This window comes from Pseudonaja textilis, chromosome 4, assembly GCF_049901715.1.
Source record: "Pseudonaja textilis isolate UNSWEBS1 chromosome 4, rPseTex1.2, whole genome shotgun sequence".
Classification (NCBI taxonomy): Eukaryota; Metazoa; Chordata; class Lepidosauria; order Squamata; family Elapidae; genus Pseudonaja; species Pseudonaja textilis.
Genome location: NC_141993.1, coordinates 64,902,881 through 64,930,769, shown reverse-complemented (window position 1 = coordinate 64,930,769; position 27,889 = coordinate 64,902,881). Strand labels below are relative to the sequence as shown.

At 34.5% G+C, this 27,889-nt stretch overlaps 1 protein-coding gene and 1 long non-coding RNA gene across 3 annotated transcripts in view; one reads left to right on the top strand and one right to left on the bottom strand.

Annotated features, from left to right (window-relative positions):
* Positions 1-6,585, bottom strand: part of LOC148125870 (uncharacterized) — a 45,045-nt gene extending 38,460 nt beyond the window's left edge. Inside the window, exon 1 of the long non-coding RNA XR_015743583.1 lies at positions 6,518-6,585. This is a non-coding gene — a long non-coding RNA (uncharacterized LOC148125870). The remainder of the gene's footprint in view (positions 1-6,517) is intronic.
* The window catches only part of SLC9A9 (solute carrier family 9 member A9), a 240,860-nt gene that overhangs the window by 99,984 nt on the left and 112,987 nt on the right, over positions 1-27,889 (top strand). For both annotated transcript variants that reach the window (XM_087933285.1, XM_087933284.1), the window contains exons 9-11: positions 5,670-5,758; positions 19,190-19,303; positions 22,044-22,155. In XM_087933285.1, coding sequence (XP_087789411.1) covers positions 5,670-5,758; positions 19,190-19,303; positions 22,044-22,155 — 315 coding nt within the window. The remainder of the gene's footprint in view (positions 1-5,669; positions 5,759-19,189; positions 19,304-22,043; positions 22,156-27,889) is intronic.

Sequence of the window (27,889 nt, the reverse complement as noted above, 5' to 3'; positions counted from 1 at the left end):
AATAGTTAAAAATACAAGTATAAAGGCAAACTGCTTGTTACAGTTATTAGGGTTTACAGATTAGACTCTTTTGGATATATAAAAATTTTAAGGACTGTTAATAGGGTTGTCTCAGATAAAATGGAATCTTAAATATTAATATACACTATAGGACAAAAGTATATATAGAGTGAGATATTCTAGAGTTGGTTGTATGCTTTAAACAAGTATGATTTATTAGGGGTAAAATACAATTAACTCTGGTATTTGAATTTAATATAGAGAATAATATATAATACATAATACATAATATTTGATTACATTCTATTGTATAGCATCTATTGTATAGTATTGTATAGTATCTGATAACTCTCTATTGAATTGGAATTTAATTTGCCTGAATGACAGATTGGGCCGAAGAAAGAGACCTAAAATTATCTGGTGTGTAAGCTTAGCAAATAGATTTGTAATCACACTTAAAGGGCCATTACATCGAATGGTGATTTGGGATAATATTCTTAACATTGTCCAATTGCAAAGACAAATCTTATCAGAGATGACTTCCACAACAACCACGGCCCTGAAAACAGGAAGGAAGAACAACCAGACCTTGATGACAACTCTGGCAACTGCCTCCCCAACAACGCAGAAAATTTTAGAAGAGACCTTGGTAGGAGAAAAACAACCGACTATTGCTAATGCCAACCTACAAGCGACATTATTATCCCTGCAAGAATCAATGCAAGAATCAATGTCTAGAATGCAGGAGATTATGATTAGGAATCATAATGAGACCAGAGCAGATATTAGCGAACTGAAGGAAGAAATGGGTAAATTAAAAGAGGAGATGAGAGCAGATATACAGAGACTTGAAGATAGGGTTGGGACAATGCAATTGGCCATGGAAAGAACTGAATTAAAAATAAAAGAAATAGAGAAGAGGACGGAACAAGCGGAGAGGAACCTAGAAAGGACTGAGGAAGATTTCAAAAATGTTAATAGAGAAATGGAAGATTCCTTGGTCCAACTTGAGATGGACAGAGCAGCTGCATACTTAAGGTTCCAAAACGTGGAGGAATCCAAAAATGAAGAATTAGAACAATTAATGGCAGGTTTGTTGGCTGAACTAGTTGAAAAAGAGAAAGATGACTTACTCAAGGAATTTGATGAAATCTATAGGGTGAATACCAGTTATGCAAGGCGTCACAATTGCCCAAGGGAGATCCATATCTGCTTTTCAAGAAGATGCATGAGAGACCTAATACATAGAAAGGCCAGAGATGAGAGAATATTATATAAGGGCAAAGAGATCATAATTCTCAAGCAGATTCCAAGAAAAGTGAGGACCATAAGGCAAGAATATAAATTTTTAGCTAATTACTTAAATAAAAACGAAATATCATTTAAATGGCTAATCCCAGAAGGGATGCTAATATCGTGGAAGGGAAGAAAAATTAAAATAGACTCAATAGAACAAGCACAAAACTTCCTAGAACAGCTAACAACCACGGAGGATCAACTCACTAGGGAGAAAATCCAAAGGAATATGCAGGAAGATCGTAACCACCACAGGAACAAAGAAGAAAGATCTGTCCAAATTCAAGGGAAAGACAACTTACAACGAGAAAGAGAAGAAACAACTCCATATCAACCACAAGAAGAGAGCCGTAGAGTTACGAGACAAAAAGCGAGGCAGACTTAAGTAAATGGACGAAGGAAGGAAAATTCTTTCCATTAATATAAACGGCCTAAATTCAAGAGCTAAAAGGAAAAGGATTCTAACCAAACTAATAAAACAAAATGTTGATATAATTTGCATACAAGAAACACACATAAGGAAAAGTGAGGAGAAATTCCTAGATTGTCCGAAACTGGGAAAATTATTTACAGCACCAGCAGATAAACACAAAAAGAAAGGTATTGCAATCTATGTGAGAGATGACTTAAAAGCGGAGTTAATCTGGGCGGACCCTGTAGGAAGAACTCTGGTGGTACAAATCTCGATTAATGGCATTACACTCCTACTGGTAGTAATCTATGCCCCAAATGATGATCAAGGTAAATTTTTTAAACATCATCATCTTATTTCTATTTCTAATATAACAATACTATCTTATGTACCTTTGCAGAATCCCTTTTTCAATTAAATTTTCACCCATTATCTCTGAATAGGCCCTGTTTCTCCATATCTTCTTTCTGTCCTTTATAACTTCTTTTCCTTTCCTTCTTCCCTCTCTTCTTCTCCATCCCCCTTTTACCCCCTTGTCTCTCTAGTTCTAATTTTCTCTTCTGTATTCCTCTCTTCTGTTGCTTTCTAATATTATACTTATTTTTCAAGTTATTATTCCTTTTCTTGGTTGTTTTTTCAAATCTTAAACTTTTCATTCTCTTTCCCCCCTTTCCTTTTTTTTCCCCACATAAAATTACTCATTCATTAAAGATGGCTTCTTCCTTGTCCCAGTCTTCTTGTTCTGCAGGCATTTCTTGTTGTTTCTCATAGTTTGAGATCTCCATTTCTAAGAATTGAAATACGAAGCCAAAAGCACGTCTCCCTTCTTGTGCATCTTCTTTGTACTTTTTAAGTTCCATTTTCAGTTCATCTAAAAGTAGTGCCATTTTAAAACACTTTTAAACAACCACCCAATTGATTTTAGTCATCCAAATGCAATAACCAAAAATCCAAAGATCACCAAATAATCCAAATACTCCCAAGCTGTTTCTTCATGCTTCTTTTTTCCGCTTTCTCTTCCTGGGGTTCTACTATTTTGTAGCCAAGTTTCAGTTAAAATGTATCTTTTAGAAGGCTTGTTGAGGTTTTACTGTAAATTCCTTTTAATTCCAGGCATTCTCCTCCCTTTTTTCCAGATCCTGCCCTTTTATTCTTTTTCTCTTCTTTCCTACTTTTAAAAGGTTTTAAGTATCCAGAAATCTTTATTATCCCTTTGACATTTTATTTTCAGCTTAAATGCCTATTGTTGTCAAAGTGGATTTTTTTCCCAATTTCTTATTTAGATCTCTTAGCTGTCAGTATAGGCAAAAGGAGAGAAGAAAAAACCCAAATCCTTTCCCTTTTCTCTCTCCTTCACTGCTTCAGAATCTTCTTTGGAAACAAGTTACTTTTTATTTTTAGTTTAAATTCCAGGGTACCTTACTTTTTGCTTTTGCAGTTTAACCCGGTCAACTAAAACTTTCTCTTCTTATTTTCCTCCTGCACATTCTTTTCCGGTCGAGTTCTTCTTTGAGGTGGCCATTTCTCACCACTGCTGCAACCGCCTTCAGGAAAGGGAGTAATGGCCAGCTGAGGAGGAGAGATGTGGCTCTCCTCAATCCTGCTGGCAGTCTCCCCCCTTTTCACCACCTCTATGGGGTGGCTTAGCCCCGAAACCAGCTGGCTCGGGGCGCTCCAGCAGTTAGCACAGATCGAAACCACACACAATTATGGTTTCGGTCTGTTCGCGAAGAGGCTCAAACCGGAAGTCAACAATTTTTATCTAGAATTGGATAAATTAACTTTATGTGCTAATTCTGGGTCCTGTGCCTGCATACATGAAGCTTCACTCACCTGCTGCTTGCGAAGTCCAGTTCCTAACAGGCTGTAGATCGGTACTAGTGTGAGGCCTAGGGGTTGGGGACCCCGAGTTATATTCTTGGAATGCTATGTTGAAGAAGCAGCTGTGGAAACTGTTTTTTGTGGGTAACCTTTTTGGCACCCATCTTTTTGCATTTGCGCCCCCAAAATGTAATATGTTCATGTCCCTCATACATGTGCCTCAGCCCTGTGTATGTGTGTGCATTCCCATGCACGTGCATGCAACCCCATGTATATGCATGCATCCCCACACGTGCCCCACCCCCTGCACGTGCACAACAGAGGTGGGGTGATGGCTCACATGCACACAGAGAGGGTGCCACCAGCTGGGTTTATTATATACTGTATATAGCCAGGGGTCTGGGTTTCAGAGATAGTATGATTTTTTTTGCCAATAACTTAATAGGTGTTTGACAAAGCCTTAATCATTGCCTGGAGTGGATGGAGGTTTCTTTTTGATGGTGCCTTCTCCCTGGAATTGTATTCATATTGCGGAAAACCTGACACAATTTATGCAAGTTTTAAGGACCTGGTTCTTCCCTAAGCTGACATGTTGCTTAGTTGAATGTTTTATACAATTAGGCCTGGTTTGGCCATGTTGTAAAGGACTATTATTGGTTGCTTTTATAATAAGCCTTCCAGGGTTGGTTGGGTTGGGTGACTGTAAGTTTATAAAATTTAAAATTTCATTTCATTTGAAAGATTCATTCAAAGGAAAAACAAAACTGCAAAATTTTGCTTATAAACTTTTGCTTAACTGCTTATATATTAATAGAAATTTGTTAGCAGTATTTTTGCAGGTTATTCTGCTGGTTCCTTTCTCCTTGATCACATGTCATCTTTTTCAGGACCAAATCCATCCTTCAAACATATAATGCATAATAAAACATATTTATATAATAATATCTATCATCTTTCAAATTTGCAGTTATCAAAATAGGGATAATATCAGAAGGAAACTGAATATTTTCACTAATAAAACTGTCCAATAATATAATGCAGTTGAGAATCCATTGTAATGCTATTTTATTTGTAACAGCAAACTCTAGCTACTTGCATATTTTAACTATCTCTGTTGTGCAAACCCAGTTCCAGAGTGCAATTTTACACATATTTCCCTGAGGGGAGATCCCAGTGGAGTCAAGAGGCTTATTTCTGGCTAGACAATAACTAATTGATGTGTACAATAGAAATTAATCTTGGTGATATTATTTTTAACACAATCATTTTGTTATGCAATATTGCATGTTTCTAAGAAAACAACCTGAACAGTTGCTTTTATTCTGTAATTATTGACTCAATTAGCATCAAAATCTGAGAAAAGCACCTCCAGATTGCAAAATGCTTATTTTATAAGATAGCAGTCCTTCTCTTTGTCTGTGTTAATAATGTCATAGCTAGAAATATGAACCCCAAATTACCAAATGATGTATTATGTTGTTAGGTGACATCCTGATAAGAAAAGTATGCCAGGTATCCTATGCACACTTCAAAAGTTTAGCCAATTGAGAATTTACCAGATTAGGATATTATCATATTAAATATCAGTGTTGTATCTGGTGATTTCATAGCGATTCTGAACAGTTAGACCAAGGATGGACAAATAATTTTCCCAATCGGCCACATGAGAAATGAGGACTGTTGTGAATAGCTGAGCCAATAGGCTGAACTTAAATCTGTTCAATTGCGTGCATGTTGTACACTTATTTACGTTTGATTTCTAATTTTTAATTGACATCACATGGGCAGACAGAAACAGCCAAAATGCCAGATGTGGCCTGGAGGCCAAAATATACCCAGTTCTGAGTTAGACAGTCTTCAAACAACAAAGCATCTGTATAGATGTGTAGTAATCAGGTCACATTACAGCAAGATGCCAGTGCTTCCTAACCTCAAATTATTTTGATCTAAGCTAAATTCTAGTTCATTGAAGCAAATTATTATAACACCTTCCTATGGCTTTTTTATAGGCAGTTAATGTTGTTTAATTATTTTTCAAGCAAGCAATTTCCTTCCCTCCCCTTCCTCCCTTTTCCTTTTGAATACGTTCTAGGAAGAAATGAAAATAGCTTAATATGTGTCTATTTTTTATTTTTATCAGGAATAGTGGCAGTTCTTTTTTGTGGAGTTACACAGGCCCACTACACATACAACAATCTGTCAGAGGACTCCAAAATGAGAACTAAACAGGTAACGTATGCAGTCTCCCCATCTTTCTGACCCTCTGTTTGCTTTGTATCTTCTGCAATAGTAATTGGGTATGTCACAAAGCTGACAATATAGCCTGGATTTCATTAAAAAAAAAAACCCAAAGCTTTTATCTTCATTAAGGGAGAAGTATATTAACAACTGAACTTTGCTCGCAAAAGCTTTGGCAATTCTTCTGCTAAGCAAAATTTAAGAAAGGTCTGTTTTTCTTTTGACGCCAGAAGCATCAAATGTCATCGTAGATATGAAATATGTAGAGCTGGTGATAGTTTTAGTGCGTTTTATCAAATCAGCCTGGGCCTCTACTGGATATATACTTTGCTCAAGGGCTTATAGCTTGATAGAGTTTCTATCTTGTCTTTTGCTTGGAATCACTGACGCACACATCTCCCTGTCATCTCACAAATGCGGATTAAAATTCCTTTAGGTGAAGCATGATTTCCAAAACTGAGAACCATAATTCAGAAAAGATAGATCTTTTTTTCTGCAGTTTCTAATAATGAAGTTGATCTGCTTTGTTGCCATAAATAGACAGAGTGGATAGACCATGTTTAATGATGTGGTAACATCCAATTTGATGGTGATGTGCATTATGTTTCTTTTTTTCAAAATATGATGGTTTCAGGTACCTCCTGTTTATTCCACCAACTCAGACCCATTAAGTCCAGGTAAATATTGCAGGGGTCAGATTTTCAAATAAGAAAAAGTACAGCCCAAGGAGTTCTGTAAGGAATAGAATACCTGGAGTAGATGAATTGTCTGAATGATCTCCAGGTTCTAGACAAGGGTCAAAGTAGGACCCCTTGGGCTAGATGCGTCGCATGCAGACCACTCCAACTCCAGCTCTGTGAAAAGATAAAATATCGCGATATATCACGTGACAGCAACGTGCTGTAAGTTTGGCACCCGTGTTCTAGAGAAAGAAAACACTTGAACATATATCTTGTTGGGGCAGAAGTTTTGCAGGATCAGAAATTTTAAAATTAAAGTTCTATAATCAGTGAAAATAATAAGTCACCTTATTTTCAACATCTAAGCACTCTATTTCTAACCCTCATGTAAATAATTGGTGCTTTCACTGGTTCTTTGTTCAACCTCCTTACCTTGTTATGCTTTAGTGCCTTTGGTATTAGTTTTGATACATCACTTCACTTCTAGTTATTGTTTTCATAATCTTTTATTACTTCTATAATAAAAAACTATACTTGTTACTGTTCAGATTTTTTTACTTGTGTAAATGTTCATCTTAATTGCCCATGAAATCCTAAAATGAAAAAACTTCATAGGTAATTTCTCATGTGCTTATAGCTGGTTTTTTACTATAGTCCTAATATGACTACATGATAATCCTAAACTTCTGCTCCAAAATTGTATCTTAACAGCAGCACAACAAATATTTCTGCAGCTAGTCAGATACCATCATCATAGATTCCAATCTACGACTTACCTTTTATAGATGAATTATCTAGCCATAACAAACTCGAAAAGCATCATCCAATCAAGAATTCAGTACTAATCAAAGTCAATCTGTGTAGAATAAATGTCTATATCTTTCTTAATCAGACCCATTTGTACATCTGAATTACAATAAAGCAAATCATTTGGTTCATAAAAGTGGTTGGATGATTTGCTGTTCCCTTATTTGACCACAGAATTTGAACACTGCATCATAATTATTTGCTGAGTTGTGATTTATCAATATGCATAGACATTATGATATGTCTGGTTGTAACATAGAAAAGATAGAAATGATAGCAGTAGCAAATGAAGTATGGAATAGAGTGGAATGGAATGGAATGCCTGCTCACCACTACTGGATTTTTTCCAAATAGAAAGCAATGTATTTGATTTTCATGAGCAGATTGTGAGCTCAAAGTCATCTTTAGTATCTAATTTCATCTCTTGTGTCAAAAAATGCAATCAAGCCAAACTCTTGAAGATTATCCATTAGTAGGTGAAGGCATTAAAATCCCAACCTTCAGAATTCTGTATGCCCTATAAAGCATTGCATTTAATTGTTTTTCTTCTGATCAGGCTACTCAAGAATTCCTGGTAGCTATTGTGAAGTGCCTGCACTGGTAATATTTAAAAGTATGTAGGTTCAGTATAAATGTTTTATTACATGCAATAGAGAGTTAAGCAGTGAAGGCATCAGGTTAGAAACTAGGAGACCATGAGTTCTATTCTCACTTGGACACAAAGCCAGATATGACCTTGAAACAGTCACTCTCTCTCAACCCTAGGAATTGGGCAATTGCAAACTATTCCAAAAATCTTGCCAAGAAGATTGAAAGGATATCATCAGACAAGTCCTGGAGTCAACATTGAGAAAACAAAAAAGGGAGTCAAAGGGACGAAGAAAATTGGCTTGTGAAGGGGGGAAAAACAAAATACCAAGGATTTCATTTTGTTGTCTTAAATAATTTGGAGTCACATTCAGAAGCCCATTTGAAATAAAAGTGGGAAAACAGATAAAAGTTATCAGATGTTTCATCAAAACAACCACTTAGGCTCAATTTGGGAAGAGCAGATTAATTGTCTATAAAGGATTACCCTATCTAGCACTGCAGCAAAATGTAGTGGACCATGTCCAGAAAGGTTTTATTAAAAAGAATGAGGTCTTTCTTTTGTCAGTCTTAGACAAAACCACTTGTCTATCTAGCTAAATGTCATACTATTCCATATAATGCCAGATATAAAAGGATAGCTGTTTGAATAGTATTCCAAATACTTATTGCTAAGAACAAGCTGTAGTGCAGCTAGTGCTAGCTATTAAATTCAGAATCCACACCAAAGCTTTAGCTTTTTTAATGACTGTGAAGTAGGCACTTTGGAAATTTACCATATAGTTCTGGACAATACAGAAAGCTTCAAGCAGTACAACCATCCTGACAAGGAAGTTAGTGATGTTAGTTTATTATATTGATTATATTTACCTCAATGTCAGGATTTATAGGTACTTAATGTACCAGTAACTTTTGACTTTCAACAAAGTAGAAAACATTCTTGGTCTAGAAAGAATAAAAGAACTGATGGTTAGCAAGATAGTATTTTTGGCAAGAAAAATATAATGTATTATGTTCCCAAATAACCTATTAATCTTGAATTTTAAAATAATTAATAACATCTTCAAATAACTAGCATAATTTCCTATATGCATCAGAAGTAAATATTACTATTGACAAATATACACAGTACATTTTCAGGGAGGAAATGAACTAACATCATAATAGCAGCCTTTTTTAAAAAAATCAAATGAATAATATTTATTCATAGTCTTTATAAGGAATGGCCATTAATTTAACTAATTTAAGACAAAGAAATTTAATTTTCTACCACAATTCTTCATTTCCTAATAAAGCTTTATTTTCAATAAATGTAGATCCATCAACATCCAGATTCATATCCCCTTTACTTATGTGACTGATATTGTTTAATTTATTGTTAATATACTGATTAATCTTTTCTTTATTTATTGAAAATTGAGACCTATTCAAAACATATTATCCAAAAAATTGGTTCAAACCATATTTGCAGCACTCAAACTGGTAGCTAGCATCACATCACAGTAAGGCCCCATCTTTGGGGGTCGGGGGAGAGATCTATCTTTAGATAGGACATTTATTTATTGATTGATTGATAGATTTGATTTGTCAATTGTTTACAAGATAATCAGTATAAGTGTACATAGTTTTGAATACATGAAATGGGTACATATAAGAAAAATAAAATAAAAATAAAAGAAACAATAGGACAGGGACGGTAGGCACGTTGGTGCGCTTATGCATGCCCCCTAGAGACCTCTTAGGAAAGGGGTGAGGTCAATAGTAGACAGTCTAAGGTTAAAGTTTTGGGGGTTTGGGGAAGAAACTACAGAGTTGGGTAGAGTATTCCAGACATTGATCACTCTGTTGCTGAAGTCGTATTTCCTGCAATCAAGCTTGGTGCAGTTAACCTTGAGTTTGTATCTATTGTGTACTCTTGTGTTCTTATGGTTGAAGCTGAAGTATTCACTGACAGGTAGGACTTTGCAATGTATGATTTTATATACCATGCTTAAATCAGACCAAAGACGGCGTAATTCAAGGTTTTCTAGTTCTAGAATTTCAACATCTGCTTTCCAAAGCATGTAGTATTATATTGATGGACTCCATCTTTGTGTTACAAATACTACTGCTCTATAGATGTTCATGATGCAATTTTCTCCAGTATATAATAAGGACAAAGCAAACTTAGCATTAAAGAAGCAAGCATCTCAGTTGAACATGGCTCATAGGAGGCAGAAGATATCCTTTTAATCTGAATTGCTAATAACCTGTTTATGTCAGACCAAAATTTCTGTTGAAGGCCTTTGATTTAGGGAAACTGTAAACATACCAGATGGTAAGTAACCTTGTTAACCCTTATTTTCTAGTATGTAAAGCATTTTACCTATAGACAGATAGTTTCAAATGTTAGTCTATTCTCCCCTCTCTACAGAAGAACATACTGGGTAATTTATAAAGTTATAAGGATTAGATTTAAATCATCCACATCTTGAATATAAGTAGTGCCTGGAATAATTAAAAACTTTGCAAATGATTTGCTATTACAATAAGATTAGTAATCAGACAATTCTGTTTGATTGGAAAGAGAATGTGGATGTATGCTAAGTATATCCTCTGAACAGATGTGCCAAAAGTTCTTAAAGAAACTCTAGTGGTTATCAGAATCTTTTACAACAGTGTATAAAACATATACCTTTACATGAACCTATAGTAACCTTTCATTATCATATATTGTATTAATTAGCCCAAAAATGTGTATACACAATGTTCTTGTGCATATAGAAACACATCCCATTCAATTCAAGGGAGACAGCATATCTTCCTATCACAGGGATCTACTAGAATATTAAAATAGTGTAAGATGATGGGAACTTTGGTGTAACTCAGAACATGTATATGCAGAAGAAATAATTAAATTTTGCTGGTTTTCAGATGAGTGCTTCCAAACTTTAATATATATTTTTACAAAAAGTAAATAAAAATAGAAGTGATGGGACTTAATATAAACTTAGTATATACAATAAAAATGTGTTATGTGTTATTCAAAATGCTAGCTGAAAGAATAGAATTTCTGTACAGATAACAGTATACTATACTGTACTATACATATATTGTTAGCAGAATATATCTATTTCTATTTCTTTATTTAGATGTTTGTCTGTCGGGCTTTTGATAAAGAGTAGGAGAAGGAAAAAAGTCCTGTGCACATTTTATAATAGTATATATACCATTTTATGGTTTAAAAATATAATACATTCCCAAATTATATTCCTTGTCACCCCTTGTGCTCTTTCAAACTGAATTCTGCCAAACACCTTTCCAATGTCTCATTGTAACTGCTATGGTTTTAGCTTTCTCTCTTGACACCTTTCTCCTTACTAGGGACAAAAATCATTATTCTAATTATCAGGCAGAGATGGCATCTTCACACACACATTAAATAGCTCACACAGCAATCCAATAAGCAAATTATATCCTTTTTTAAAAACATTGCACTCTATACCTGCAGATATTTTTAAATTTCCAGAGTCTCCATGATCTTTTGTTAATTCTCTTCTACACTAGTAGCATACAGTTCAGTGTAACTCTTTGACCCAACCCTTTGACCTTTTGTATAATTCCTATCCATCTGCTCGTGTTACTAGCTAAAAAAAAAATCATCCTCCTGGGTTGTATTGCATTGATCAGAATTTTGCAGTCCCCTTCCCATCCATCTGTGATTCTTGCATGGTTTCCAAATTTGGCATTGCAGTCTCCAAACAGAAGCAGCACATCTTGCTTCTATGTTCCGTCAATTTCAGATTGAGTGTGACCCTCAAACGCACCAGTTTTGTCTTCATCTGTATCAGTGGTTGAAGCATAAACTTGGATAACCATCATATTAGTGGGGTGTCCATGAAGTCTAATTTATAATAATCCAATAACTAAAGAACCATTTAGTTTTTTCTATATTCTTCCTATGAAATCCATGCTATTCCTTTTTCTATCAATGTATTAAGTAGTAAACATATGATGATCTTATGTTTGAAAGTATCCAATTTCAGTCAATTTCCATTTGGTGATGCCAAACATGTTATTATGTAAATGATTCATTTCATTTTTCATTAGTTTCTGTTTTCCCATATTCATGATTTTCCCATACAGTCCATGTTTGCACAATATTATCACCAGCTTCAGGTTTTCTTTCTTGCATGGCATTATTAACAACTAAACGTCCCAAAGGCTTGAATCAAGTCACATCATAAGCATCATTTTTATTCTGGAAGATCTGCAATGCTCCTCAATGATGCACTGCATGACATCTGACTTGAGGGATCCATCATCTGGCACTTTGTAGTCAATTATTTTATCTTGTCCAACTATGTGGTTTTCTTGGTCAGATTAAGTTACCATTGTCTTTTCCCACATGGCATGAAATAATGGCATTGCCTTTGTCACTGAAGTGATTTGGTATCCACCTATATCACTGCTGTCCAATATAGGCACCTGATTGGTTTAGATTAGTAGCTGGGATGACCTTCATGCCTTGGCTGACCTTGCTGGAATTATATTCTTAGTATACACTTCCAACATTTTTTATTTATCACTCCTAGCATCTTCTACTCGCTGGTAAATTAAAGATAAAGGAGTTCCTGCAGATTTTACTCTGCTAATTATTGTCAACTATAGGGGATGCTGCTTATCTTGGTTTCAAAGCCATTGAGCCAGTGCTATCTGAAGACATTTACACAGCCCCATGGCCAGCCTGACATCATGGAGTGCTTACCTTCCCGCCAAAGTAGTACATATTTTTCTACCCACATTTGCATGCTTTTGAACTGCTAGGTTGGCAGAAGCTATAGTAAGAACAGAAGCTCACCCCATTGTGTGGCATTTGGGTCTCAAACCTGGGTTGCCGGTTTTCCAACTGACAAGCCCAGCATTTTAACTGCTGAGCCATCACACCTTCCTCGTATCCCCTGGATCAGGCAATATTTATCATTTATTATTTAAAACATAGCAGGACTTTTGGGGGGAAGGAGGAATCATCTATTCTCCTGTACAAAGGAACATTAAAAACTCTTCTACCAAATGAAATATGTCTAGCACAAGGAAATCATCCAGGCTAGCAGAGGCCCTCCAGAAATTCATGCAAGAGCCCTTTCACCTCAATCTGTTCTTTTGCTCATTCCACCAAGAAAAACAAACTGCAATCTTCATAAGAAGTAGAGTAGTAAGACTGAAGGAGTTTCTTTTCATGCTGGATATTTAACATTTTTTATCTGCATTGATTTTTTTTGTCCCCAAATAGAACAAGAAATATTGCTAGCTGTCCAAAGAAACATGTGTCAGGTGCAACTGCTTCCAACTGGCTTCACAAAAGATTTCACTATATTTCACACTACAGACGGAGCATTTCCTGTAACTTGCTTGACAACAGTGAGGTGTAATTTTTAAAAGTTGACCCAATTATACTCAATTCATTAGTCATAATCAAGACTGAAAAAAAGACTACCATGCCCTTTTTCTCATCCTGAGAAGAAAGCCTTGGTGGGCTTATGAAGAGATTCTTAAAGGGTCAAAATGTGATTGTAACATTGGTTTCTGGACATTTTTGCTCTTCCATCTCTCCACAACATCCTCTGCTTATTCTTTCCTGAAGGTAGTGTAGGAACATGGCAGCTTTACTTTCTTTGAAAATTTCAAAGGTCATTTTACTCAAAGCATCACTGAAGCAAATCACCCATTTGAACCTTTGCACAGTCTTAGCATACACAACAGTTGAACACTATCAGTAAAATTATTTTATTATTTTATTTCTACAAATACTTAGGATCAGAACTGGAAAATTCTGATTTATTCAATTCTTTTTAAATAGGTTTTTAATGCAGAACACTGTTTAAACTTTGTGCCTTGGAATGAAAGAAAACTGCATGAACAGTCATGGTCAGAGATGCCATAAAAAGGAGATTCAAGGACAGCTACTATAGCTGCCTACAACTAGCTTAGATTAACACCTACTGAGAGATTTGCATTATTTGTTTTGTGTTTGTTGAAGATTTAACAATTTTCTCATGTGTGCACAGATCTAACAACATTGTTTTTTTTAACTGATCCATATTTTTAAAATATAAAAGCATGAATTGAAATCCTGTTAAATGTGGCTTCAAAGGACCATGCATATTGGAAGCAGTTTTATGTTGAACAGTGACCTTTCTTATTGAGTGATTCTTAAATAAATTGTTCTAAGATGGATTTTTTTTTCAGAATAATATCCACCTTCTAAGGGTTAATTTAATGAGCCATGGTAGCACAGTGGTTAGAATGCAGTACTACAAGCTACTTTTGCTGGCTGCTGCTGCAGTTAGGCAGTTCAGTTTTCACCAGCTCAAGGTGGACTCGACCTTCCATCCTTCTGAGGTCAATAAAATGAAGATCCAGACTGTTGGGGGAATATACTGACTCTATAAACTGCTTATAGAGGGCTGTAAAGCACTGTGAAGTGGTATATAACTCTAAATACTATTGCTATTGCTAAATGTCTTTTTTTTAATATGTTAAGAGAAAGCACATCTAAATCTGGCACTGGGAATGTCAAGATTATAAGCAGAATCCAAAGACAAAACTCTGAAACAATAAAAATAAAATTAGAAAATCATAAACAAGAATAAATTAGCTTTTGATTTGCTTTCCTGGTTTACAAATACAATTGCTCATCTAATTGGCAGTTTTAGAGTTTTATTAGTATTATTTTCATACATGTTTTCCATCATTTACATATTAATTCAGACGTATAGATATTTTTTTTCTTCTCAACCATTGTAGAGAAACTACAGAAAAACACTATTTCCTAGAATGTTCTGTGTGCTCTTATCTGTTTTTAAATTTTAGGATAGTTCGGGATATTTTTGTAAGATCTCACTTGCCTTATGCAGAACAATATATCTGTGGATATAATTATCTTCCATTTGTAATTAGGAGATCTGGAGAAATCCATCACAAGGATAATTATATTATCCTTTCCAAATAATATCATTATCATATGCTGAATTAGGAATATATCCATAGAGTTCACTTCAAAATATTGCATTCACTAAAATTTTAGAATTACTGAAGATTATGTATAAAAATATACATCTGGAACAGAGGTGGTATTCATCAGGTTCTGACCAGTTCTGGAGAACCGGTAGCAGAAATTTTGAGTAGTTTGGAGAACCAGCAAATACCACCTCTGACTGGAGATTTTACAGTATCCTTCCCCTGCCACACCCACCAAGCCAGGCCCACAGAACCAGTAGTAAAAAAAAATGAATCCCACCACTGATCTGGAAGATTGTTAAGTAAACAATTATTGTAAAAGGATATATGGTATATATACCAGATGGCAAGTAGTCTTGTTAGCCATGCAGCCATTATGATTCAGTCAAAATTTTTGCCAGATTTTATGGGCACAACAGATGTCACACACAAACATTCCCTCCTCCAAACTGCAAAGCCTTAATTTCACCATCACAGTTGCCATATTGACTTTCTTGATCAAACCCTGCAGATATCCCTGGAGATGTCATTTTTCACTATATAGACCTGTTTTTAGTAGTCTGCAGCCTTTTTGACTTCTTTGGCCTTTTAGGACTAAGACAATATTAGTGTTCTGTCATAGTAATTTAGAATGTAATATCTAATTCTCAGGTGCAAGCCATGGCCATGTTGGAGAATTTACATAACAAGTTTGTCACATGCAAATTGGCTACAGAGAAATTCAGTGAAGGAAGCCAATATCTCCATAAATAATTGTTTCCACTATCATATTACTCATATTGTTAGGAAGAGTTTTCCTAAGATTTTTTTTAAATTACACCAAATTATCAAATAAGCAAGTGAACATAATGACCACCACAAAAAAAAAAGTCATAAAATTGGATCTGGTTATCTGGTGATCCACTTCAGCAACCTCAAAATTTATGAACATAACTCCACACTCAATTACAGTCGTAAGTCGAGAACTGCTTGTATAAAGAGCAAACTCTACCGTTACTTTCACTGATGCTGTTACCTAGTTGACTAATGAAACATTCCAAGCAAGCAACAAAGCTCAAAGAGCACCAAAGACTCTGTGAAGAAAATGAACAGAATCTGCCATGCAATCCCATTATCTCCCAAGCAGTCAACTTGTGCCTAGAATGGTTAAGGTTAAAAATAATTTGGGCTGAAACAAATAACATTTTCACATCAAAAAGGGAGAATCTCTTGTAAAGGAAAGAGGAGATTGAAATGTGCTATGGAGAGAGCAAGGTAGGAGCTGCAGTTAGATTGGGAATAGGCAAAAAACATGGCTGGCAAACCAGATGGGGCTTAGACAGTGTTAGCTGTTGAAAATATACGAATTTAGAATGGACTAAAGACCATTGAAGAGGGTTCCTGACTGGAGAAGAACGACAACAAAGCTTCAAGGGTTTGATGCACCTTGCATAGAATTCCTGAAGGAAAGAGAGGATCTTGAGATCAATAAATTTATCTGAATCCCTTGATTAATTCTAAAGATGACTGAATATAGCTACCTTACTGACTTCAAAAGAAGAATCTTTTTTGCAGACAGAGAAATAATCATTGAATGGAAGAGTGGTGAGAGTCATAAAGTGATCAGCTTTTAGTACATTCTTTATTTTTGGCAGTTAAGCTAAGAAAAGGAAAGGGGATTTGAACTTCTGTTTTTTTAATTTGCTTTAGCAGCATGCCATTTCCAGAACTATGTAACTATAAAAGTAAACCTTCCAGGAAAAAAACCCTTTTTATTTTGTAATGTTATAAAGAAGAAAGAAATGAATTGGTCCACAAGATAGTTATGGTGCACTGGATACTTACTTGCTTTTCACTTTAAATTAATGGAATATTCATAACTTTAAGTGTGCCATCTTTTAAGATGATTCAAATGTAGTTTTATATCCCACCCTAGTCTTTCCTTTTCAAACCTAAATATGTATGTTTGCTCATAGTCCCAAAATTCAAAGACTGTAGTGTGAAGTCAATATATCCCATTCCTGGAACCATAAATATTCAATTGGAGTTGCTACGGACATGTTTTAATACCTGTATAGTCATTCCAAGGATGACGCCATATTTGACTACAAATAACACAATTAATGTAATTTTTCATTTGAATCCACATGAAGAAAATGAAGTATGTTGTCAGATTCTTGTCTGGAGATAATTGTTTAATATATAGCATAAAATAAGGACTCTCAGATCGATATGGAGGATTTCCCCATTTGGCTCTACTGGCTCTGAAATTCACGAGTGCTTCTCTGCTAAATAAACTTAAACTTACTTCCTTGACTCTAACCACCGTTAAATCAAAGTAGGTAAGACAAACTTATCTAAGAATTTGGACAGTTTAAAAGGCACAGAGGCTAGTTGATGTATCATACTATGTATGAGATGGTTAGTTTGATTTTTGCTTTGTCATTGTGAATGTTGTGCTTTGTAAAGCATAGTTTATAGTATAGCAATATATGTGACTCACATCACTGTATCATATTCAATAAACCATGACTTAAAATCATGAGTTAATGTTAAGTGTAAACTTAAGTTGCTTTGACCCTTTGGGACACATATGCAAAGAGCTGGCAATTCCTAGCATCATCAAGAAAACTCATGATATTAAGTCCACATTGTCTACTTTTCCATAATAAAAGCCTCTAATCCCATCCCCAAAGTGTGTTTCTGGAGATGTGTCAAAATGTGGTTTTTCCAACTGATATAAAACTTACATACACGCAGACAAACACACTCCTCCTTTAAGGATAGACAATCTGTTTCAGTTTGAGAACTGCTTTTGCTGGGACATAGATATGTGACATCTGCAGCAGGCAACGAGAATAAAAACGAGAAATAATATATAAGGACAGGATGCAATTTTTCAAGTACTCTGGATGTTCCAAAAATTATTGTAATGCTTTAAACTTTCCCTTAAATTTAATATTGGTGCCATGTTAACATAATAGTTTCATTTACATACCACGTTGGACAAATAGCTTCCAGGTGCATTGGTGTGGGCATTGGATGTTTGGTTTGTACTCAGAACAAAACATTTTGAATTGGCTGTGTTCCAAATGAACAGAATTTGAAAAGTCACACAAGTAAGTGGGATGGCAGGTCATGTGGAGTGTTACCTACTGTTCAGCATGCTGAAAAATTGGACAGCTTTTGACAAAAACGTTTATGAAAACATTCTTTAAAATCCTCATAGGAAACAATAGAAGTAATTGTTTCCTAAGGGAACTTTAAAAACTATAATTACAAAATAAAGTGATTTGTGCTAGGCAACTAATGTTTCTATTATGTGGTAGTCAATAACATTTTAGCTAGAATATGTAATATGTATATTGACGGTTTTATAAGATTGTTATCTGGTTTTCTAACAGCACAACTATCCCTATATTTTTATATGTTTCTTGAAACACTTTTACAGATTTAAAGTGGGTCAGATAATGTGACTTGATTAATAAAACAGGAAAAAGCCTTTGCACATTTTTACTCATGTACAAAGTACACTTGACACATGCTGCAGTAGAGAACAATGGCTATTACTTAAGCAGCTTTTTACATTTACTTATTACTTATTACTAAACAGCCAATACCCCGTTGGGTCATCATTGCAGAGATATTTTCTTATTTAAACAGAAAAAAACAGAATGATCCAGGACAGGCAAAAAAGCAGTGAGAGCAGGAGTGACTTCCTGCCACCCTCCATATTGAGTTTTTTCTATAGGAATCTGCAGGAAGCATCTTTCCTTTCACTTCCTAGCAAGAAGTAAGTGACTGGTACTGGCTGGGAAGGGAACAAGGGATTATGAGACTTGCTAGGAAACTGGCACATATTGTTGAAAATAAAGATCATGTTACCACAGTAGCAGCGGGTAGGATTGAAACAATCAAAACTTTACCAAATTTCATTCCCTCAGAGTCTTGGGTCCTGGATTTTGGACACAATTTATATGTAAAGTACTTGGTTCAAAAATGTTGTTCTAGAACAGGGGTGTCAAACTCTCAGCCTGCAGGCCAGATGTGTCACGCCCCACCCAATTTAGTGAAGGGTTGGAAGTCCCGATACATCACGTGATGCCACTGGGTTGACACGAGTTTGACATCCCTATTCTAGAAGGAAGCATTTTGCCCAGTTAAAGGTCATGACAAGAGTTTTAGTAGTATATAGTAGACTAAATTACTTGATTGTCATCTTGTTTATTGGAGTTTAATATTTTAAAAAATATGAGCTGATTTGTGGATCATGAAATGAATGCCCAGTTTGCTATATTTACTTTGTCACAACTAGTACTTGCTCATCTACCTTAACCTGGGTAATAATTTTGTTTCTCTCTCATTTCAGTTGTTCGAGTTCATGAACTTTTTGGCTGAGAATGTAATCTTTTGCTATATGGGACTAGCACTGTTTACATTCCAAAATCATATTTTCAATGCTCTATTTATATTTGGAGCATTTGTATCCTTTGTTCAAGTAACAGGAAATGTATAGTACAGGAAACATATGGAATAAGGTGTTTATTTTCATGATGAACACGTAAATTGTATAATTGGAGATATAAACTAGAATACAGAGATCTCAATGCATATATAGAATGTTCCTGCTATTTATTTTTTTCTGTGCAAGAATAGCCAATTCCTTCTCATACAATTCCTGGGAAGTGAAGATATACTCTTGGCTTTACTGCTGACATCAGACATATTACATGTCCCATGTTTGAAGACCACTGTTGAAAGCATGGTCATTGAATAAACTGAAACATGAACAACTGCTTGAACAGAGACATCTCTAAGTTTAAAACATTAATGATATATATGTGCTATTCTAATAATATGAATTTCATTACTATTATTATTATTAATTATGTGTCATTGAGTCATTGCTGACTTTTAGTGATCACATAAATTTTCTCCATGATGATCTGACTTAACTTGATATTTAGGTCTCCTAATGGTGTATTCATCACCTGTTATTGAGTTTCCATCTTGCTGTTAGTCATCCTCTTCTTCCCTTTCTTTCCATCCTTCCCAGAATTAGAACTTTCTGCAGAGAGAGAGGTCTTCACCTAATGTGTCCAAAGTAGGATAAATTGAGCCTAGTCATTTGAGCCTTGAGTGAGAACACTGGATTAATTTGTTCAATGAGCTGTTTTTGTTGGTTGGTTTTGTTAGCTGTCCATGGTATTCTCAGGAGTCTTTTCCTAATACCAAAGTTCAAAAGCATCAATACTCTTTCTTCATGTTTCTTCAAAGTCCAACTTTTGCTTTAATAGAATGCCACAGAGAATACCATAGTTTGCACAGCTCTGGTCTTTGTAGGTATAGACACACTACTGCATTTAAATGCCTTTTCTAAAGCCTTCATGGTGGCTCTACCAATAATTAGCTTTTGGTGTATTTTTTGACTGTTCCTTTACTAGTGATAGTTAATCCTAAAAACCAGAAGCTATCTACCAATTAAATATCTCTACTGATAATTCTAAAGCTAGTTCTTCTATCAGTTGTTGTTAGTGGGGTCGTCTTTATGTTTAATTTTAGTCCCACTTTTTTTCATTTTGCTCCTTAACTTTTATTACTAGAATTTGCTGATTCTTTGCATTTTTGGCTATCAGGGTACTGTCAACAGCATGACACATATTATTGATATTTCTTCCTTATTCTAATACCATCCCATCTTCTTTCAATCCATCTTCTCTTAATATATTCAGTATATAGAGAATGAATATATATGGAGTGAGTATATACCCTTGTTTCACTTATTTGTCAAGCTAGAACTAGTTTGTTTAACCATGTTCTGTCTGTACTGTGCATCCCTGACCTGTATATAAATTTGTCATTAGGGCAATGATATGTTTTTTTACCATTTTTCTGAGCCTATTCTACAGCTTGATGTAATCAACAAAATCAAAGCCCTTTTTATAATCAATAAAGCACTTAGTGACTTCCTTTTGATATCCTTTGGCTTTCTCATTTGTCCAACATACATCAGCAAAAACATCTCATGTTTCTTGACCTTTTCTAAAGGCATTTGAAAATCTTGTCCCTCTTTTTTCATGTAGAACTTTAATCTGCATTGAATGAAGTATTATTTCACTTGCATTTGAGATTAAGAATATCATATAATAATTTGTATGCCCTGTTAAATCTGCCCTCACTCTGCCTCCATCTCTTTTTTTTTTAATGTAGGTTGAACTCTTCCAATCTGTTGGTTCTTGTGTCATTCTCAGATTTTCTGGCTTAACTTGGTTAGACTATTTACTGATTTTTCTTATTTTTTATTAATATTGGGAGTTTTTTTAATCTCATCTTTTTATATATCGCTCAAGACAGCCAACATACTGTATCTAATACTCCTATCTCCTATTCACAGCAATCATATAAAGTGTGTTGGGCTGAGACAGAATGGTCCAAAATCACCCAGCTGGCTTTCAGGCCTAAGGGAGGCCTAGAACTCACAGCCTACTGGTTTTTGGTTTTTATAATATTTTTTTTATTTTTATGTTTTAAAAATATCTATTTTGGTGAACAATGTGGTTCCAGGTTTTTACATTTCAATACCAGCATGAACTTAGTTACATATTTATCTTTCATATTCAATTTCATATCATATCATTACTTTTTCCATTTTCCTGTAAGTTTTCTCAAATACTCTTATATTCACCACACTTATTTTATCCATTTTCAATTATTTAATTTTTCTTTAAGTATTCTCATGTCTTTTTTTGTAATATTTATCTAAAATTCTAATTGGGACCCTCTGACGAGAGAGCACAAAGCGAAACCTCACACAATTACAGATTTCACTCCAACGCGATAGGAAGACAACTAGAGGTCACCACAGCCTCCTGGTTTTCTTAACTACTACATCAATCAATTCTCTTCTTTTGTTTTGGCATCTAAAAAACCTATAGTGAAGATTTCTCAGAGATTTAGGGACAAAGCATGGGTTTGACAAAGATGGAATATGAATTTAGAGTTAGGATGTTCAAGAAAGAATTATAAAGATTATTTAAAAGAGTAAGATGCTCAAAGAAACAGCAGACTGTGTATAGCAGTCAAAATATTGTATATTTCCTCTAAACTCATGTTCCATCTAAACTCATGATTCGGGTTCTGACTTAAATAATATTGATTAATCTTTGTCTTATATCATACAGTCCTTCCTTATTTTTCTCAGCTTCTAATCTGAAATGATGTAGGTGGCAGTTTTTGTAGCAAGAGCCTGTAACATATATCCAATTTCATTCATTTTGAACCTGGGCCGAAAACAAAAAATTCCAAAGAACTTTCAACATATGATGATGTTCTCCGGTAAGCTGGTTATTTCTACTATGATACAAAAACCTCACTACTAGCTAATACAAATAATATGTTTTATGCCTGTAGTTTTTAGATTTGTAATTTTTTAAAAGGAACACAAAAATAAACAGAAATATTATCTCTGTATTACTTGTTCCAAAGGTGCTTTTTCCAAAAAGCAATTAGACTTTCTTAGGTTTTTTTAAAAAAATGTTTTGTTTCTTATCCAAGAAGATTCTTCAGTTATAACTAACTGGTAGGGATTGGAAGAATTTATATTCTTTGCAGTTATCTGGTTAGTCATTAGCTCTCTGACAGTCATTGAGACAACTTGGGGGTTTATCTGCATCCTAAGAGTCATGTGAATAACAGTGTGGAACCTTCTTGGGACTGCTGAAAGGACTGCATTTTAAACTGGGGATAAGTGGGGTGGTGCCATATCTCTCCCCCTTTATTGAAGGCTGTTCAATTTTAACATGGATGAACTCTGACTCTTTTTTCAAATCAGTGGTCTTCTCTGTCCAGAATGTGAACTTTGCTTCTGTCTTCCTCAATGTGTACTACACAGTCCAGGAAGGCTAGATAATTTTCCTTAAATCATCCTGTGAGAACTTAATGTTGCTGTCCACAAAATTAATATGTTTGAAGGTTTCCATCTCCACAGGAAGATGTTAAGGAAAATAGTTTGGCCTTCCTAGATATTAAGAAAGATAGAAGCTTCAATAATGAAGTATACAGAAAATCCACACAGAGAGATCAGTATTTGATTCTCACCATTCACTGGATTACATTTGGAGTAATCAGAACCCTATACCACCAGGCTGAAGATTTGCCTACCAGCAAAGAGGGAAAAGAGGAAGAACAAAAACAAATTAAGGAAGCCTTCAGAACTTGTGTTTATCCTAACAAGGCCTTCATCAAAAAGATCACAGCAGAAATTCCTTCATAACACACAAAGAAGAGAAGAACAAATGGAATAATGTTGTCATACCATGCATTGCGGGAATATCTGAAAAGCTCAGGAGGTTTTTCAGCCAACACAATATACAGGCATACTTTAAACTCAGGAATATATTAGGGAGAAGCTGGTCCACCCCAAGGACAAAAACAAACTGAGCAATGTGTTATATGTAGTACAATGCAGTGAGACATGTGTAGACCTATACATTGGAGAAACAAAACAACCACTTCACGAACACATGGCCCAACAAATTCATCAAGATAGGATTCAGCATCTGAAAGACAAAGGTAAGTCCTTTGAAGACAGAAAAGGTCCCATTCTGGACAGAGAGAACCATTGGTTTGAAAGAGGAGTCAAAGAGGCCATCTATGTTAAAATTGAACAGTCCTTTCTCAACAGAGGGGGTGGGATATGACACCACCTATCTCCTCTTTATAACATAGTCTTCTGAGCAGTCCCAAGAAGGTTCCACACTGCTTGCGTTCTGAGTCGGGTGACTCTGAGGAGATAAATCACCAAGTGGCTTCAATGATTCTCAAAGAGCTAAAAACAGACCCTCAGAGTACTAAATCAATTGCCCACCAGTCAGTTAGAACTGAAGAAGCTTATTGAATGAGAAGCAAACGTTTTTTATAAAAAGCCAAGAAAGTCCAATTGTCTTTTGGAAAAAGCACCTTTGGGACAACCATGACCTGGATGATTGAGAATTTCCACAGATACCATATTCTTTGTTTAAAAGAAGAACAAGTAATGACCATTGTACTTTTCTTGTAAGAAATGGGGAGAAATATGTTGTAGCAACTAAACAGAGCTGCTCTGTGATCAATTGCATTCACTGGGAAGGCTTATTATCATATCCTCTGATGATGATGTGCAATAATAATTTTAATCACTTTTTATTACCCCGTGGAGCATGCCTATTATAAAAGTTTATGAAATGGACTTAAAAGTGGCAGCTCAGTTGAGGAAATGAAATTCAGATGGTATACCATATGGTTGTTTCATCTATATTCTCTGGAGAACAGACTTATTCATTTTGGAGGGTATCTCTCTCATGTTAAAATAATGTCAGATTACCTCTAGCTTTGATGAAATAGTGGCCAGATGAAGTTTCCTTGGATTATAGCATGCTTTTAAATGATGCAGAAATAAGCATGCATCTTTTTTTAATTCACTTCATATTATGTAATTTTCATGCCTACTATAATTATATATTAAGCATGTATATTATATGATATTGAATATCTATAAATTATCAGCATTAGATCGGGTTTTTTATTTGTAAATGTTTTATAGCATCACTCCATCTCTTTATAATTATGTAAAATCTATCTTCATTATTATTCTTTCTTTTCTTTCTGTAAGCTGTTACAATCAAAAATTATTCTCATTGACCCACATACAAAATACAGTATAAAACAATCCCTATAAAAAACCACAATATGGTACAATGATGTTGGATAGCACTGTAAAAGACTAGTGAAGAAATGGCATTAAAAGATTATGTTTGGATATGGATGTCCGCATGGAACAATGAGGGCACACATTTTTCAGGAATGTCAACTGTCAGCGAAAAACTTTCACATTTCTTCAGACTTTTAAAAATATTTAACTTACAAGGCTGATCTCACTAGATAATGGCCTATTTATTTTTATTCTAGTTAGGAAAATGAATCATTGAAAAAATCACTCAGTTATTTCAATATTTCAAATTTCCCACCTGTTCCTGATTACATATTCTGCTACTAATTTCAATGGAGAATAGGAAAAAGAAATTGCATGGAGCAACATTCAGCAAGATGAAAGTTGGGTCATAGCGTATTCAAATGTTCCTCCACTTGCAGAGATTTTTTTAAAAAATTACCACTACTGCATTCAGCTTTTGCTCTCTTCTGACACTCCTATTCTTTGAGCAATTAGGACCTTCCTTTGCATTAGGTAACAAAGCACGTGTCTGCTTTGTAACACATAGTTTTATATGGACCTAGTGGGGAGTTCAGAAACTGATAAAGCTTGATAAGGAGACAAAGAAAATGTCTATCTTTAAGTGTGCAATTATCAATATTTCTACTTGACTACAGGTAGCTCTCAACTTACACCCACCAACTGAGCCCAGAATTTTGATCATAGGTCATTGTGATCATTAGGCGGCTCAGCATGTGACTTGACTCAATGTTATGACAGTTTAATGATGGTCACAAAGTGAATCACTGAAGTTATTAAATGATTTATGTGGTCATCAAATAATTCTAGCATATTCAGTGAGCATTTTTTCTATTTTCTGCCAGTGATGCAGTGACCTTTAAGGATGCTTCATAAATAGCTTTTTTCAAACTATTGTAACTTTAAACAATTGTCAAGGAATGATTCATTAAACAAGAACTATTATATATCTCATTTAATCTGATTACACAATTACTCAATGAATTAAAATACTCAGAATGGAGGAGAAGGTTATGGAAAAGAGGTACCCCAAAATTTATTTATTTATTACATTTGTATGCTGCTCTTCTTTCCATGTAAGTTTGTTGGTTATTAAGTAGTTCATAAGAATGATTGTTTATCATAACATAAGCATTTTAAAATTTGTCTTGTTCTCCCATCAACCCTAAATATTTTACAAAATCACAAGCTTGTAGATGAAGAAAAGTCTCAATCACAATATATAATAGTGTGTATGGAAGTCCATATTTTCTTAATATGTAGCCCTAATGATATTAAAAAATTCATAAGAGCAGAAGGGAGCCTTTGAAAGCAGAAAATGTTATCCTCCAGTTTGTGGACCTTCTATTATAGCTCTTTTTTGTGAGAAGTGATTTGTATCTAAGGAAGGAATAGACTTTCAGCAGATTTGGGGAGAAAAATGACTGCTAAAATGGTTACAGCCAAAATCATTTACGTGACTCTTTTGGAAAACAAAGACAATGAAATCAAAGTATAGTTAATGTGGAATTTCATAAAGTTTTAAATAATCATTAATAACTATTGGCAGCTAAAGTAAATAAAGATGAATTGATGGATAGATGGTTGGTTTTGGGAAAGATATAATCCATGAATATTTGTACTACAATAACTAATGTTTAAAGTACACCAATATTCTTTGTTATTTGGGAGGTAGAAGACTAAGGACTCCTTTTTCTGGAAGTTTTAATAAATTTTTGTGTTTATAACAGAACAATACTGTAGGAAGAACCATTGGGGGCATGAACTTCAAATTCTGCCTTAGGATGGGGATATCCTTGTCATGGATTTTTGAAAGAGAAAGGGTGGGAGGATTTGATTGCCTCTGGATAGCTGCTGACAAGCAACTAAATGTTGATTTCATTTTCTTTGTTTTCCAAAAGTATCTGTAATCCATATATAATTAGATAGGGCCTTACTAGGATTATTGGTCATGAGAGTATTTATTTCTGAAAGGTTTCTAAACTATAATAAAATAACATGAAAACAGTGAGACAAAATTTAGCCCATTCTTAGAAGCAAGAGAAGCTAAAACATTCATCTGATTGGGATGGAGTTGTATGGATTCTGATTCTAAAACTCAACTAAATTCTTTGTTAAAATGGTCTTTCTTTAATAAACAAATGTTCACAACTAGATGAATTTAAAAAGGTTAGATAGGGTGCTTAATAAAAGGTTGGTTTTAAGCTATAACATGAAGATGTTTTTGCAATTTTATAATGAAGTTAAAGCTAAACTCCAATACATACAAAATAAACAAAATGGAAAAAAATGATGGGGATGAAGTCTGCTCTATAAATCAGCATTGATCTGTACAATAAATAAGCTAAATGAGAGTCAGCAATATGGCATATTTTACAAAATGAACCCTCATTGGCACTTAATACATAAAAGAAATAACTGTATTCTACACATGGAACAAGCCTTTTATAATACCTATGTTATTGTTCTCTGGAAAAAATATGAAGCAAATTATAATTTCAATGTAACAATATATCTTTTAAATTAAACTAGTAATTCAAACAAGACACTGATATAACTTTATAGATATTTAAGACTTTAAAAAAAGAAGAAAAACCTCCCCTCGTTTTTAGAGGAAGGTAAAACCTAATAGCTTGTTTCTCTAACCAATAACATGAGCTGCATCTAGAAATCCTAAAGTGAACCTTGAATATACAGAATTCTAAGATGAATGCCCATTCAGAAGATAAAATAAAATCACTGAATCTAAATAAACATCAAAGCACTATCAGAATACCTGATGTAATAGTAAATCAAATTCAAATTTTCTCATAGAAGATTTAGAAATCTATTTTTATAAACATGCTGTGTAATTTCAAGTGTATTTATTGCATTCATATTTGGGCTTTATATTCACAAGAAAAGGTGTTTGTATATTTTTAATAGCTTAGGATAAGTACATCACAATAGGTTATGATCATGTGCGTGCTGAAATTGTGCCTGCAATTCATTCACCAAAAGAGCAGATGGCATTCAGGACTTTCATCCATTTTTCCCTGGGACATTGCCATTTATAACATTTGTTTCATTTTTTACTCTTTGACCCGCAGCAAACTAGATAATCTTCATTCATATTTCTGTGACATTCTTCATTTATAATTAAGCCAATGCTTTCACATGTATTCACACTCCAGTTTAATTTCCCTGAATTAAGCCTTCACTTCTAATTAATAATGTCTTATATTACATAATTAGATTTACTGTTGAATTTTTCTTTATGTTTATAACAAACCTCCTTTTTAATAAAATTAGCACAACACTTAAGTGGTGGAAAAGTTGTGGTCCAATAATGAAAAATTAACC